The sequence below is a fragment of the Mus caroli genome, unplaced genomic scaffold (genome assembly GCF_900094665.2).
Source record: "Mus caroli unplaced genomic scaffold, CAROLI_EIJ_v1.1 scaffold_13938_1, whole genome shotgun sequence".
Lineage (NCBI taxonomy): Eukaryota > Metazoa > Chordata > Mammalia > Rodentia > Muridae > Mus > Mus caroli.
The window spans coordinates 21,815-36,152 of NW_018389727.1; the positions used below are offsets into that span (position 1 = coordinate 21,815).

Here is a 14,338-nt window from a genome sequence, read left to right on the forward strand (position 1 = left end):
AAGGAGAGGAGAGGAGAGGAGAGGAGAGGAGAGGAGAGGACAAAGAGAAAGAAGATAGGAGAGAAGACAAAGAAAGAAAAGAGAGGGGGTGAGAGTGAGGAGTAAGAAGAGTGTAAGAGTAAGAGAGTGAGGTGGGGGCTGAACAGCCCTTTTTATTTTCTTTACTGTTGGTAGGTAACTGGGGAGGAGTTTTGCCTGAAGGTCAGGCAAACTTGGGCCATTGTCTACGAGACTACTGACCATGCTTCTCGTGTGGGGGCTGTGGGAGGTGGTAACTTAGCCAGGGGCCAGAGTTCCAGGAGCATGAGGGAACACGTACTGTGTCATGAAGGTAAATTATGACCAGTCCTGGGGTTCAGATCTCAGCTCAACTGGATACCAGCCTGCAATTCCCCACAATATTCAACTTCACTTAGACATATTTATCTCCTGATGACATATCCTTTTCTTTATCCCTCTCCCTTCTTTCGGCTCATTTTCCTCCCCATGTTCAACTTACACAAATCAGAATGACTAAGATCAAAAACTCAGGCAACAGCAAATACTGGCAAGGATGTGGAGAAAGAGGAACACACTTCCATTGCTGGTGAGATTACAAGCTAGTACAATCACTATGGAAATCAGTCTGGCAGTTCCTCAGAAAATTGGAAATAGTTCTACATGAACACTCGGCTATACCACTACTGGGCATATGCCCAAAAGATGCTCCTACATATAACCAGGACACATGCTCCACTATGTTCACAGTAGCCTTATTTATAATAGCAAGAAGCTGGAAAGAACCCAGCTGTCCTTCAACAGAGGAATGGATACAGAAAATGTGATATATTTACTCAGCTATTAAAAATGATGACTTCATGATTTTTTTTAGGCAAGTGGATGGAACTAGAAAATATTATTGTGAGTGAGGTAAGTTAGACCCAAAAGGACACACATGGTACATACTCACTGATAAGTGGATAGTAGCCCCAAAGCTAAGAATAGCCATGATACAACTTGCAGACCATATGAAATTAACAAGAAGGAAGACCAAAGTGTGAATGCTTCAATCCTACCTAGAAGGGGGATCCTGGGAGGGAGAGAGGAGAAGGAGAAAAAGAAGTGGGACAGGATAAGGTGAGGTAGGAGAGAAGTCAAGAGAATAGGGTCAAGAGAATGAATAGAAATATGTAGCAGTGGGAAGAGGGGAATGGGCAAGAATCACTAGAGAGTTCCAGAAGCCAGGGAAGCAAGAGGTTCACAGGACGTAATGGGGATGACATTAGCTGAAATACCCAACAAAGGGGAAATACAACCTGAAGAAACTACCTCTAGTACATATGAATGGACAAACTTGAAGGATGGGGCCACCCACAGATCTCAAAATTTTTAACCCAGAATTGTTCCTATCTAAAGGAAACACGGGGACAAAAAATTGAGCAGAGACTGAAGGAAAGGCTATCCAGAGTCCACTCCACTTGTGGATCCATTACTTCTGCAGATACCAAATCCTGACACTATTGCTGATGCCAAGAAGTGCTCCCAGAAGGAGCCTAGTGTAGCTGTTCTCTGAGAGGCTCCACAAGCATTTGACTAAGACAGATGCAGATACTCACAGCCAACCATTGGACTGAGCCAGGAGACTCCAGTGTAAGAGCTAGGGAAAAGACTCAAGGAGCTGAAGGGAATTGCAACCACACAGGAAGAACAGTATCAACTAACCAGGAACTGCCCCCACTCCGGACTCCCAGGGATTAAACCATCAACCGAAGAGTATACATGGATAGGTCCAAAGTTCCAGCTACATATGTAGAAGAGGATTATCTTATCTGACATCAATAGGAGGGGAGGTCCTTGGTTCTTTGGAGGCTTGCTTCCCCAGCTTAGGGGGATGCTAGAGGGAAGAAGTGGGGAGTAGGTAGAGGAGCACACTCTTAGAAGCAAAGGAGAGGGAGGATGGGATGGAGTTATGGAGGGGAAACCAGAAAGAGTGATAGCATTTGAAATGTAAGTAGATAAAATAACCAATTAATAAAAAATAAAATAACTCCAAAAAAGAAAGAGAATTAGTTTAAAGGAGATTGAGACTCTATTGTACCTGGTAGAAAAATAGACATATAGAAATAGAGTACCAGTAAGTAGAGATTTCTTATTACTCATGAACAAATGCATATATGACATGCATTTTGTCAATCAGCTTCAAAGAGAATCTATTGTACTCATGCACCATTTTTCCCTATAGCATATACACAACTACTAAGATAGTCTCCTACTCTGAAAATAGATGCTTTGCTCTCTTCCCTCGATGATTTGATAGTTCTCAGACAATTTAAACTACTGTGACATGTTACTTGCTTCTATATATTCCTAATATATCCTTGAGTTTCCAATGCTCTAGATGCTTGTTTATTTTACCTCTGTCATCTTTTGACTTTTCTGTTGCCCAATCCAATGCATTCACATAACAGAAAAATCCTTTTAAATCCTAATCTTATCATTTGAAATTCTCCCATTTAGACCAATTCAATGTGGTTTTAATCAAACACATACTTTAACCACAGAGCATCCATGACTGTCTGAAGAAATCTACAAGTTCACTTCTCCTGACTCCCATTCAAATCCGTGTCAGACTCATGCACAGACCTGAGTTTTGTCCCTATGGTTTCCCCAACTAAAGTTCACTTCCTGCTCTATCAACTAAATAAATCCTTAGCCATCTAGCAGTGCTGTTCTCTGCTGCCAGCACTATCTCCCCCCTCCCCCAGGCAAGTGTTCATGTACTACATTAAGCTGAGTTATTTTTTTCTCAGCTTCTGATAATTTTATACTTATGCAAATGCATTTCTATTATATATGTTAAATTTCAAGACATTGTTCCCTATTGTATACTCCATTTTATATATGAATGATGTTTAAAAGACAGCACCTATAGAATAATGGGATTCACCCAAGAATGAACAGCAGGAAAAATGAGAGATACATATTTGGGCACACTCACCTATTTTGGGTAGAAAAAAAAAAGAAGTACACTCTATAAGAACAGTGTAAAAATGTGCACACTGTGACAAATATGGCAGAACAAGATACTGGGTCCAAGAGTAACAAAACCTCTCAAATGACTGTTATCTCCATGACTTTTATAACAAGCCAATTTCTGGACATGCAGATTTTGAAAACCAAAACTTCAAGTTTTTCTTTTGCCTCCTTTTTTTTACCAGAGATTAGAAGCAACAGGAATACACTAGCAAAGGTCTACGGAATATCTCATAGGGTACAATTGTAATGTTCTAAAGTCAGTATGAGAGCCTATTAACCTAAAAATGTATGGGAACATTTTTGTAGGACATGGTCCCTGCAGATGTGTAGAGGAGGACTTCTGTACTACTGTATGAAAGGTTAAAAGATATGAGAAAGGAAAAAAGAGGGGAGAGGTGGGAAGTAGAAGGGACTAGAACAGAAGGGGGAGTAGAGGAGAGGAGATAAAAGGAAGGACAGAGAGAAAATGATGCTGGGGAGGAAAAGCAAAGGCCTTAAAGACTAACAGAATATATTGATGAGGTGACCACACCTTGACATAAACCTGCTCTCACCTGATGAACTAACCTGAAGACTGTTCAGAGCAGCTGGGTCACAGGCAAGGGACAGTGGGGTCAGTTAATTTGAAAGGCAGAGTCCCTCCAGGCATTTCTCACTATATTTTATTCCTATGAACTTAAAAGGGTTTTCCCATCAAAGAAACACACCTAAATTCTCCTAGGAACTAAACAAAGGAATTTCCTAAGAGGAATTTATTTAAAATGAGGTGCTAGGGATTGATGTAAACAACATGCTCCCCTGAGCCCTGGCTTTATGATGGGAGACTTTTGTATTAACGGCTTATAAACATATACTAAAATCTCCAAATCTCTCCTGATAAATTCTATTAGAAAGATAACAGTTCAAATGGCTACATAGAAGCTGAACTATAGCTCAACATGAGTTACAGTTCACTTTTCACATAATGAGTACTTGCTCTATTGCTGCCATTGTTAAGATGATAATCAAAGAAAGAGAAACCTTTCTGTTTGCTAAGGAATTTTTACATTGATTATCCCTTATGCTGATCAATATACAAGTCTTTGTCCCTGCATATCTTTTTTGCAGGCCATATTTTAAGTTTTGTGGGTAGATTGCCATCCTTATCCCTTCTTATCACTGGGAGTCCTGCCTGGCTACAAGAGGTGGCCACTGCAGTCTCCATATCCCCATTGCTGTGCATCATAACTAAAATTACCCCCATGGATTTCCTAGGACCTATTTCCATCCCAGATCTCTGGGATGTCATTAGAGATGCCCTCCACTTCCTGCTGATTCCTGTTCTTTTTCCCCTGCTCTCTCTACACCTGATCCTCCCAATCCTGCTCCCTTCTGCATTCCCTTCACCAACCAGTTCCCTCCTTCCATCCACATTTTCTTAATTAGTCATTCCATTCATTTATATCTCAAATGATATCCTACTTCCAGGTTACCCATCCAAAATCCCACATCACACATCTGCCCTTATCCCCTCCCCTATGCCCCTATGAGGGTGCTCCCCAATCCTCAATAATATGGGTCATTAATGAGGGGAGAGGCCATTGGTCCTATGAAGGTTCTATGATCCAGTATAAGGGAATGCCAGGGACAGGAAGCAGGAGTGAGTGGATTGCTGAGTGGGGAGGGGAGTGGGAAAGAGGGGATGGGGTGTTTCAGAGGGGAAACAATGAAAGGGAATAACATTTGAAATGTAAATAAAGAAAATATCTAATAAAAATGATTTCTATATAATTGAAAAATATAAATAAAATCTCATCTTCTCAATGTGGAGAAAAGAAATAGGATATGGAAGAAAACATTGACAAAACAGTCAAAGAAAATGCAAAATAGCAAAATGCTCCTAATCCAAAACATTCAGGAAATCTAGGACACAATGAAAAAAAAAAAAAGACCAAACCTAAGAATAATAGAAATAAAAGAGAATGAAGATTCCCAACTCAAATGACCAGGAAGTCTCCCAACCAAAATAAGCCCAGGAACAGATAGGTTTAGTGCAGAATTCTATCACATCTTCAAAGAATTACTAATATCAATACTTCTCAAACAATATGACAAAAGATAAACAAAAGATACTCTACTCAGTTCATTCTATGAAGCCACAATTATTCTAAACCACACAAACCCCCAAAATAAAGAGAACTTCAGACCAATTTCCCATTGAATATCAATGCAAAAATGCTCAATAAAATTCTTGCAAACCGAATCCAAGAACACATCAAAACAATCATCCATCATGACCAAGTAGGCCTCATCCCAGGGATGCAGGGATGGTTTAATATTCAGAAATCTATCAACATAATCCACTATATAAACAAACTCAAAGACAAAAACCACATGATCATCTTGTTAGATGCTGAGAAAGCATTTGACAAAATCCAACACCCCTTCATGATGAAAGTCATGGAAAGATCAGGAAAGAAGTCAAAATATCACTATGTGCAGATGATATTATAGTATACATTGGAGACCCCAAAAATTCCACTAGAGAGCTCTCAAGCCTGATAAACAACTTCAGCAAAGTAGCTAGATATAAAATTAACTCAAACAAATTAGTGGCCTTTCTCTACTCAAGGACAAACAGGCTGAGAAAGAAATTAGGGAAACAACACCCTTCAAAATAGTCACAAATAATATACAATATCTGGTGTGACTCTAACTAAGCAGGTGAAAGATCTGTGTGATAGGAACTTCAAGTTTCTGAAGAAAGAATTCAAAAAAGATCTCAGAAAATGGAAAGATCATCATGGTCATGGATTGGTAGGATTAATATAGTAAAAATGGCTATCTTGCTGAAAGCAATAGACATATGCAATGCAATCCCCATCAAAATTCCAACTCAATTCTTCAGAGATAGAAAGGACAATTTGCAAATTCATCTGGAATAACAAAAAAAACCTAGGATAGAAAAAATTATTCTCAACAATAAAAGAACCTCTGCCAGAATCACCATCCATGCCCTCAAGCTGTACTACAGAGCAACTGCATCGAACTGGTACAATGACAGACAGGTAGTTCTATGGAATAGAACTGAAGACACAGAAATGTACCCTCACACCTATGGTCACTTGATCTTTGACAAAGGAGCTAAAATCCATCCAGTGGGAAAAAAGAAAGCATTTTTAAAATATGGTGCTGGCTCAACTGGCAGTTAGCATGTAGAAGAACGAGAATTGATCCATTCTTATCTCCTTGTACAAAGGTCAAGTCTAAGTGGATCAAGGACCTCCACATAAAACCAGAGACACTGAAACTTATAGAGGAGAAATGGGGCAATTGCCTCAAAGATATGAGCACAGGGGAAAAATTGCTGGACAGAAAACCAATGACTTCTGCTGTAAATCAAGAATCGAGAAATGGGACCTCATAAAATTGCAAAGCTTCTGTATGGCAAAGAACACTGTCAATAAGACAAAAAGGTCACCAACAGATTGGGGAAAGATCTTTACCAATACTAAATCCGATAGAGGCCTAATATCTAATATATACAAAGAACTCAAGAAGGTATACCCCATAGAAACAAATAATCTTATTTTTAAAAAATGGGGTATGCTGGGGCCTTGCAAACACATAAGTTGATGCTCACAGTCAGCTATTGGATGGATCACAGGGCCCCCAATGGAAGAGCTAGAGAAAGTACCCAAAGAGCTAAAGGGATCTGCAACCCTATAGGTGGAACAACATTATGAACTAGCAGTACCCTGGAGCTCTTGATTCTGGCTGCATATGTATCAAAAGATGGCCTAGTCGGCCATCACTGGAAAGAGAGGCCCATTGGACTTGCAAACTTTATATACCCCAGTACAGGGGAATTCCAGGGCCAAAAAGGGGGAGTGGGTGTGTAGGGGNGNGGGGGGGGGGAGGGTATGGGGGAATTTTGGGATAGCATTGGAAATGTAAATGAGGAAAATACCTAATAAAAAATTTTAAAAATGGGGTACAGAGCTAAATAAAGAATTCTCAACTGAGGAATACCAAATGGCTGAGAACCACCTAAAAAATGTTCAACATCCTTAATCATCAGGGAAATGCAAATCAAAACAAACCTGAGATTCCACTTCACACCAGTCAGAATAGCTATGATCAAAAACTTAGTTGACAGCAGATGCTGGTGAGGATGTGGAGAAAGAGGAACACTCTTCCATGTCTTCTATAATCTAGATTCTCTCTTCTATCTCTTGTATTCTATTTGTGATGCTTTCATCTATAACTGTTGATCTCTTTCTAGGTTTCCTATCTCCAAGTTTGTCTTCCTTTGTTATTTCTTAATTGTTTCTATGCCCATTTTTAGATTCTTGATGGTTTTATTCAATTCCTTCACCTATTTGGTTGTGTTTTCCTGTATTTCTTTAAGTGAATTATGTTTCTTCTTTAAGGTCTTCTACCTGTTTACCCATTTTCTTCTGTATTTTTTTAAGGGAGTTATGTATGCCCTCCCTTCTTGAAGTCCTTTGTCATCTTTATGAGATGGGATTTTAGATAAGAATCTTGATTTTCAGATATGTTGGTGTATCCAGAGCTTGCTGTGGTGGGAAAACTGGTTTTTGATAATGCCAAGTAGCATTTGTTTCTCTTGCTTATGATTTTGCCCTGGCTGCTTACCATCTGGTTATCTCTGGGTTGTCTGGCCTTGCTGTCTCTTACTAGAGCCTGTCCCTACTGTGAGTGTGGCAATGTTGGGTCCTTAGGTCAGGCTGTCTTTGGGTATGGGAGGGCATCTAGAGAGCCTGATCTGTGAGCCAGACTGTGTTGGACCTCTTTGGGGTCTTTCTCTCTCTCTGTGTGAACAGGTTAGAGAGTGGAGAATGGAGTATAGGATCTGTTTCCAGGTATAGGTCCAAACTGTAAGGAAGTGTATCTCTGATTGGGTAGATCCCAGTTAGACCAAGTATTGGGGTGGGGTTTGAGGCCTCACATGTGTGCCTGGGTGTGTCAGAACTCATGGAATTCAAACTGTCTCTGAGTGTGATTGGGGTGGGGAGGACTGGAGCACAGGGTCTATTCCTGTGCAGTGATGGGAACTAGAAGGCAGAAAAATTATCTTATTGAATCTTTCAGTGCTAGTCCCCTGGCTTGGCATGTCAGCCCACCTTACGCATTACATATGCTATTTAGTCTAAAGTCTTGTTCCAGCCCACATTTTCTTGCCTAGGAGTTCAAAGACCTAATACATGGTGGTGAGAACTCACCAAGAAACAATGAACCACTGTGGAGCCTCTATCTGTGAGAGTTGCATTCTCCAACACCCACTGTGGTTCTTGTGTGTGCTGGCTGTCGTCAGCTGCAGGAGCTAATCAAGGGAATACTAATATAAGGTCTTCCTTCTTCCAACTCTTAACATATTTGTACCTTCCAAATCTTATTCAAGTCTTTTCTCCTTTCTACTTTGCCATGCACATATTCACATGGACACATGACTATTTAGTTGGTGACCACAGAACTCAGCTGCTCAGGCAGCACTTACCACAGCTAGCATTGGTGTAAATCAGGCTGTTCCCTACCTCTTACCCTGTTCCCTCCTCACTCTCCTTCCTCAGTCTCCTGGTAAGCACTCATTACACAAGTAAATGCTAAGAAGTGATGCTTGAGAGTTGATCACTTTTTATTTTAATATTTAAGAAAATTAAGTGGTCTCTGTTTTTTTTGCTGATTACAAAAATAACATAAATAATAAAAACTACTATACAAGTTCAATAGAAGAAATACCCTTAAATAACTACTCAGTTTATTATTAAAAAACTAACATTTTTTTCTGTTTTTTTTTCTGGAATTTTTTGGCCATGGATACTAGAATTCTAGATGTGGCATTGGCTTTTTGCCTGATTTTCTACCACAGCATGGAATCACCATTTCTCCATTATGATGTTTAAGTGTGTATCAGTCAACTTGCTCTAAGTTTTAGAGAAACTCACATAGTATTTGCAAGTTTTTCCTTTTTCCAACAAATTCTCACCTTCTGGGAGTGTTTCATTTATTACTTGAGAACACATTTAAACCCATATCTGTAATTGTGTACATCTGTAAATTGTGTGATTTTAGTTATTTGTTACACTGAAAATATTTTTTACCTATCACAATGTTATTCCAATGCTGGTGAGATTGCAAACTGGTGCAAGCACTCTCAAAATCAATCTGGTGGTTCTTTGGAAATTTTCACTTAGCTATACCTGAAGACCCAGCTTATATCACTCCTAGGCATATACACAAAAGATACTCCATCATACCACAAGGACACTTCCTCCGTTACGTTGTTAGCAGCCTTATTTGTAATACCCAGAAACTGGAAAGAACACAGATGTCCCTCAACTGAAGAATGTATACAGAAAATGTGGTTCATTTACATAATGGAATGCTATTCAGCTCTTAAAGATGAGAACATCATGAATATTGCAAGCAAATGGATGGAACCAGAAAATATCATCCTGAGTGAGGTAACCAAGGCTCAAACGTATATGCATGTTATGTACTCCCTGCAAGTGGATATTAGCCAAAAAGTACAGAATATTGAAGATATAACCCACAGACTGCAAGAAGTTTAACCAGCAGCCCAAGTGATGATGTTGCAATTCCACTTAGAAGAGGAAACAAAATAAATATAGAAGGCAAAGGGAGGGTGGGACCTGGGTGGGAGAGAAGAGAGGGCAGTGAAAAGGAGAACAGGATCATGTATGTGAAGGATGGGAGAGACACTCAGAGGACCAGAAGAATGAATGGAAATATACAGCTTCTGGGAGTGTGAGTCAAGGGGACCTTCTAGAAAGTCCCAGAAACCCAGGAGGTGAGAGACTTTCAGGAGTCAATGGGGATGGCCATAACCAAATGCCCAACAGTGGAGAGAGGGAACCATAAGAGTTCACCTCCAGTAAATAGACAGGGCCCCAAGTGGAGGGGTGAGGTTATCAATACACAGTCAAAATTTCTGACCCAAAATTGTTTCTGTCTTAAAGAAGTGCAGGGACAAAACTGGAGAAGAGACTTAAGGAATAGCAGCCCAATAACTGGCTCAATTTGGGATCAATCTCATGGATAGACACCAAGGCCTGACACTATTACTGATGCTATCTTGGGCTTACAGACAGGAGCCTAGCGTGACTGTCCTCTCACAGGCCCTACCAGCATCTGACTGAGTCAGATGAAAATGCTTACACCCAACCTTTGGCCTAAAGTTGGGACCCCTATGGAAGAATTAGAGGAAGGATTAAAGGAAGTGAAAGGGAGGGCAACCATGTAATAAGTCTAGCAGCCTCAACTAACCCAGACCCCTGGGAGCTTCCAGAGACAAAGACACCAACCAGGCAGCATGCACAGGCTAGTCCAAGACCCCCAGCACTTATATAGCAAAACACTGCCTGGTCTGGCCTCAGTGGGAGAAGATGAACCCCAAGTAAGTGGGGAGAAGGATACATGCTGGAGGAGGGAGAGCATCCTCTCATAGGCAAAAGGGAAGGGTGATGGGATAAGAAACAGTCAGGTATACCAGGTATACCATTCCATGACTGGAATATAAATAAATGAAATGATTAAAAATATTTGTCTAAAACAGTACAAACTATTTAGTTTGTACTAAATACTTTATGAAGTATACCAAAAGGAGATAATCTTAGGGATCATTTACTATAAATACTAGAATATCTCACTGAAAAAAATTTAATTAGTAAGCAGCCATTGTATAAAAGGATGGTTCCATTTCTTGTTTGTTCTCTTAATGGATCCTGCATTCAATGGTGAGAGAAATCTGTGTCCTCAGAGTTGATTCAGAGACAAAGAACTCAGAAAAACAAGCTAGAAAACATGCCCAAGAGAATTCATTAATGTTTTCTTAGATTTACATTTCCAGGGGAGGCCATTTCAGCTGGGAGATAAGTCCCTCTAAAGACAGCAATAGAAAAAAGAAGAAAGGAGGCCACCAGCTCAAAAGACATAGTGTGCAGCTCAACAAAGCCTCCGTTTCTACTATGCTCAGGTACGTTTAGGTGGGGCCCTTGGTCAGCTCTTCCAGTTTCTACTTCTTTCATATACCAATGATCTTTGCTTTCAGATGGAAGAAGCAATAAAGAAATCTGAGCATCTGGACCTAAGACCAATTGGATAACTGACAAGGAGCTAAAGGATTTCTTTCCATGAAGCCTGTTAATCAGAAACTTTCTACTCATTCTCAGATATGAGAATTGGAAGACCTCTGGATCCATAGTATACTACCCAAAGACTGTTAGCTGTCTGGCTGCACAGACATCTATCTCCAGAAAACATCTATAGATGAAAGAAAGGAATAAAACAGCCCAGACACTTGGCATTGTAAGAATTCCTTCCCTACTTAACCAACTTAGCAAAACAAACCAATTGGGTACTACTGAAAAGTCACTTCTTCCCACCTTTGTATTAAATAACCTCAATCTCCATCCAGTGGAAGTGGAACAGAGGTGGTCAGACACCTAGGCTTCCCATCACCTGCGGTAATGAATTTGTTTCTCACATAATAAAATGTGTGTAACCTCTGAGCATTTTATGACAACAAATGGATTCCAAAGCAGATCCTTAGTAATTGAACTAAATTATCAGAGTTGCTACTGCTTTGTGTTCAATTGTCCTTTCAATTACTCTATTATAGGACTGATAAAGGCATGTCCAGATCCCACGAATACATGTACCTACTTTGTTGCAAATATACATCACTTTACACTGTAATAACAGTACATCAGTTTTTGCAAAGGTGCCATTATTAAGCACTTAAGTAATAAGAACATATAATGCTTTACTATGACATTTATGTGTAGTGGTGTACTAGTGTACCCTTGTGTGTTCCTTACTAGTACTTCCATGTGCTGATGTCCTACTTCCTTGAGTCCTGCTGTACTATTACATCCTATGCATTTCTGTTCTAGTACATGTGAATGGTTGTGCTGGGACATCTATATGTTCTACATTCTGAGAATCTTGTAGTCTAGAGTTGAGTACCTCCTTTTCAGGAGTAATTTCAATACCCATCTTCAGAACATTTATCAAGATATAATTAAAAGCCAAATTTAGATATTAGCAAGTAAAGTTATTTATACATAAAAAATAGCATTTTACTGGAGTATCAAAGTGCTAACATAAAAGCTAGTTCTATAATAATAAAATTCAATTGACTCTTCTGTTTCTAGGCAGCTAAACATATCACTCAAAATGGAGTTTAGGAACTCAACGATGGGCAATGGCTTCATCTTAGTGGGGATTCTGGATGACAGTGGCGCTCCTGAACTGCTCTGTGCCACAATCACAGCCCTGTACATGTTGGCTTTAACCAGCAATGGAGTGCTACTCCTGGTCATCACTATGGATGCCCGGCTCCACGTGCCCATGTATCTCCTACTTGGACAGCTGTCTCTCATGGACCTCCTCCTCACATCAGTTATCACTCCAAAGGCTGTCATGGATTTTCTGCTCAAAGACAACACCATCTCCTTTGCAGGTTGTGCCCTTCAGATGTTTCTAGAACTGGTACTGGGTAGTGCAGAGGACCTCCTTCTGGCCTTTATGGCCTATGACAGGTATGTGGCCATTTGTCATCCTCTAAATTACATGATCTTCATGAGACCAAGTGTCTGCTGGTTCATAGTTGGTACTATCTGGATCCTGGCATCAGTGATAGCCCTAGGATTTACCATCTACACTATGAATTATCCCTTCTGTAAATCCCGGCAGATCAGACACCTGTTCTGTGAGATTCCTCCATTGCTGAAGCTGGCCTGTGAAGATACGTCCACATACGAGTTGATGGTTTATTTGGCAGGTGTTTCTATTCTGATTCTCCCTCTTGCTGTTATTCTGGCCTCCTATGTACGAATTCTGTTTACTGTACTCCACATGCCCTCAAATGAGGGCAGGAAGAAAGCCCTTGTCACCTGTTCTTCTCATCTGATTGTGGTTGGNATGTGGTATGGGGGTTCTTCACTCATGTATGTCCTTCCCAGTCAATTCCACAGTCCCAAACAAGACAATATCCTCTCCATTTTCTATACTGTTGTCACTCCAGCTCTGAATCCCCTAATCTATAGCCTGAGGAATAAGGAAGTCACAGGGGCTTTAAGGAGAAATTTTGGAAAATGGTCGGGGCCAGCCCACTTTCTAGGTATTTCTTTCTAATAGCTACCTTCTAAACTTACTTTTTCCTTAAAAGCAGATTTTACTATTAATATGTTGATTTAAATGTATGGGAATGAAACATCTCTTATTAAATACTTTTTGTCTATTTACTCCATGAGATATTTTATAGGATAATTACCTAGAGAAAACTTCTCTGTGTATTCATATGACTCATTTCATTTTAGTCTGGGCAATTAATTATCTCAGCCAGTTATATTCACATAAAAAGTTTCTTCACACTGAGATATTTTCTTCCTTATTGTATAATGGCCTTACAGAGCAATGATGAGGAGATTCACGTCTGCTGTCAGAGTACAGCTGTTCGAACTCAGTGTAACTTTCTTGTTTAACTTAAAACATGTACATAGCCTTTCTCAACCAGGTCTTTAAGTTATAAATTCTATGTAATAAAACACCTATTTTATGCCATTGTTGTGAGAGCTAATTAGACAATACCCAAAAAGATTTTCAGTGAAAAAATATCATGATTACTTTCTGGAATGTGATGATTATATCATGAATTTTAACAATCATAAAGTCAAAATTGTGCTGAGGTTGTGATAGAATATGACTTTACATTGTTTTGTAAAATAACTATCTATTTTGTTGCTATTAAACATGACCACTAGAATTTCTGGGAATTTTAACTGGTTTCTAGAAGTGGCCTCCAAAAGCTCACAGAATAAAGGTGTGTTGAATCCAGGAAAGTAAAAAGGGTGAAAAAAGATCTTCAGAGAAATCTGGGCAGAGGACCCTAAGGTCCCCAGTACACTCTCCATACTGCAGGCACCCTAGCACACCCGGGTCCTTGAGATCACTGGTAAGTGGAATGCAACATCAGTCCCCAAAAACCTAGAAGGTCTTGTGCTAGCAGGAACAGGGACAAAGGACAGCTGCCCGACCTGTGGCTGGGGTTCTTTCTGGTCAGCGCCACCCCTGCACCATCTTTGATATGATCTTGGTGAAGGGCCCCAAGATCCCCAGAGGTCTTTCCACACTGCAGGCACCCTAGCACACCCAGGACCCTGAGATCACTGGTGAGTGGAACACAACATCAGTTCCAAAAAGCCGGAGAGTCTTATGCTACCAGCAACAGGATGGCAGAGGCAGGCAGATTTCTGAGTTCAATGCCAACCTGGTCTACATAGTGAGTTCCAGGACA

The 14,338-nt window shown here is 40.1% G+C and overlaps 1 protein-coding gene across 1 annotated transcript; it reads left to right on the plus strand.

Moving 5' to 3' along the window:
• Positions 1-12,216: 12,216 nt before the first annotated feature.
• LOC110288267 (olfactory receptor 2AG2-like) lies at positions 12,217-13,176 on the plus strand. Its single transcript, XM_021154660.1, has one exon. It carries the CDS (start codon positions 12,217-12,219, stop codon positions 13,174-13,176), a length of 960 nt encoding a protein of 319 aa, XP_021010319.1.
• The last annotated feature ends 1,162 nt before the right edge of the window (positions 13,177-14,338 follow it).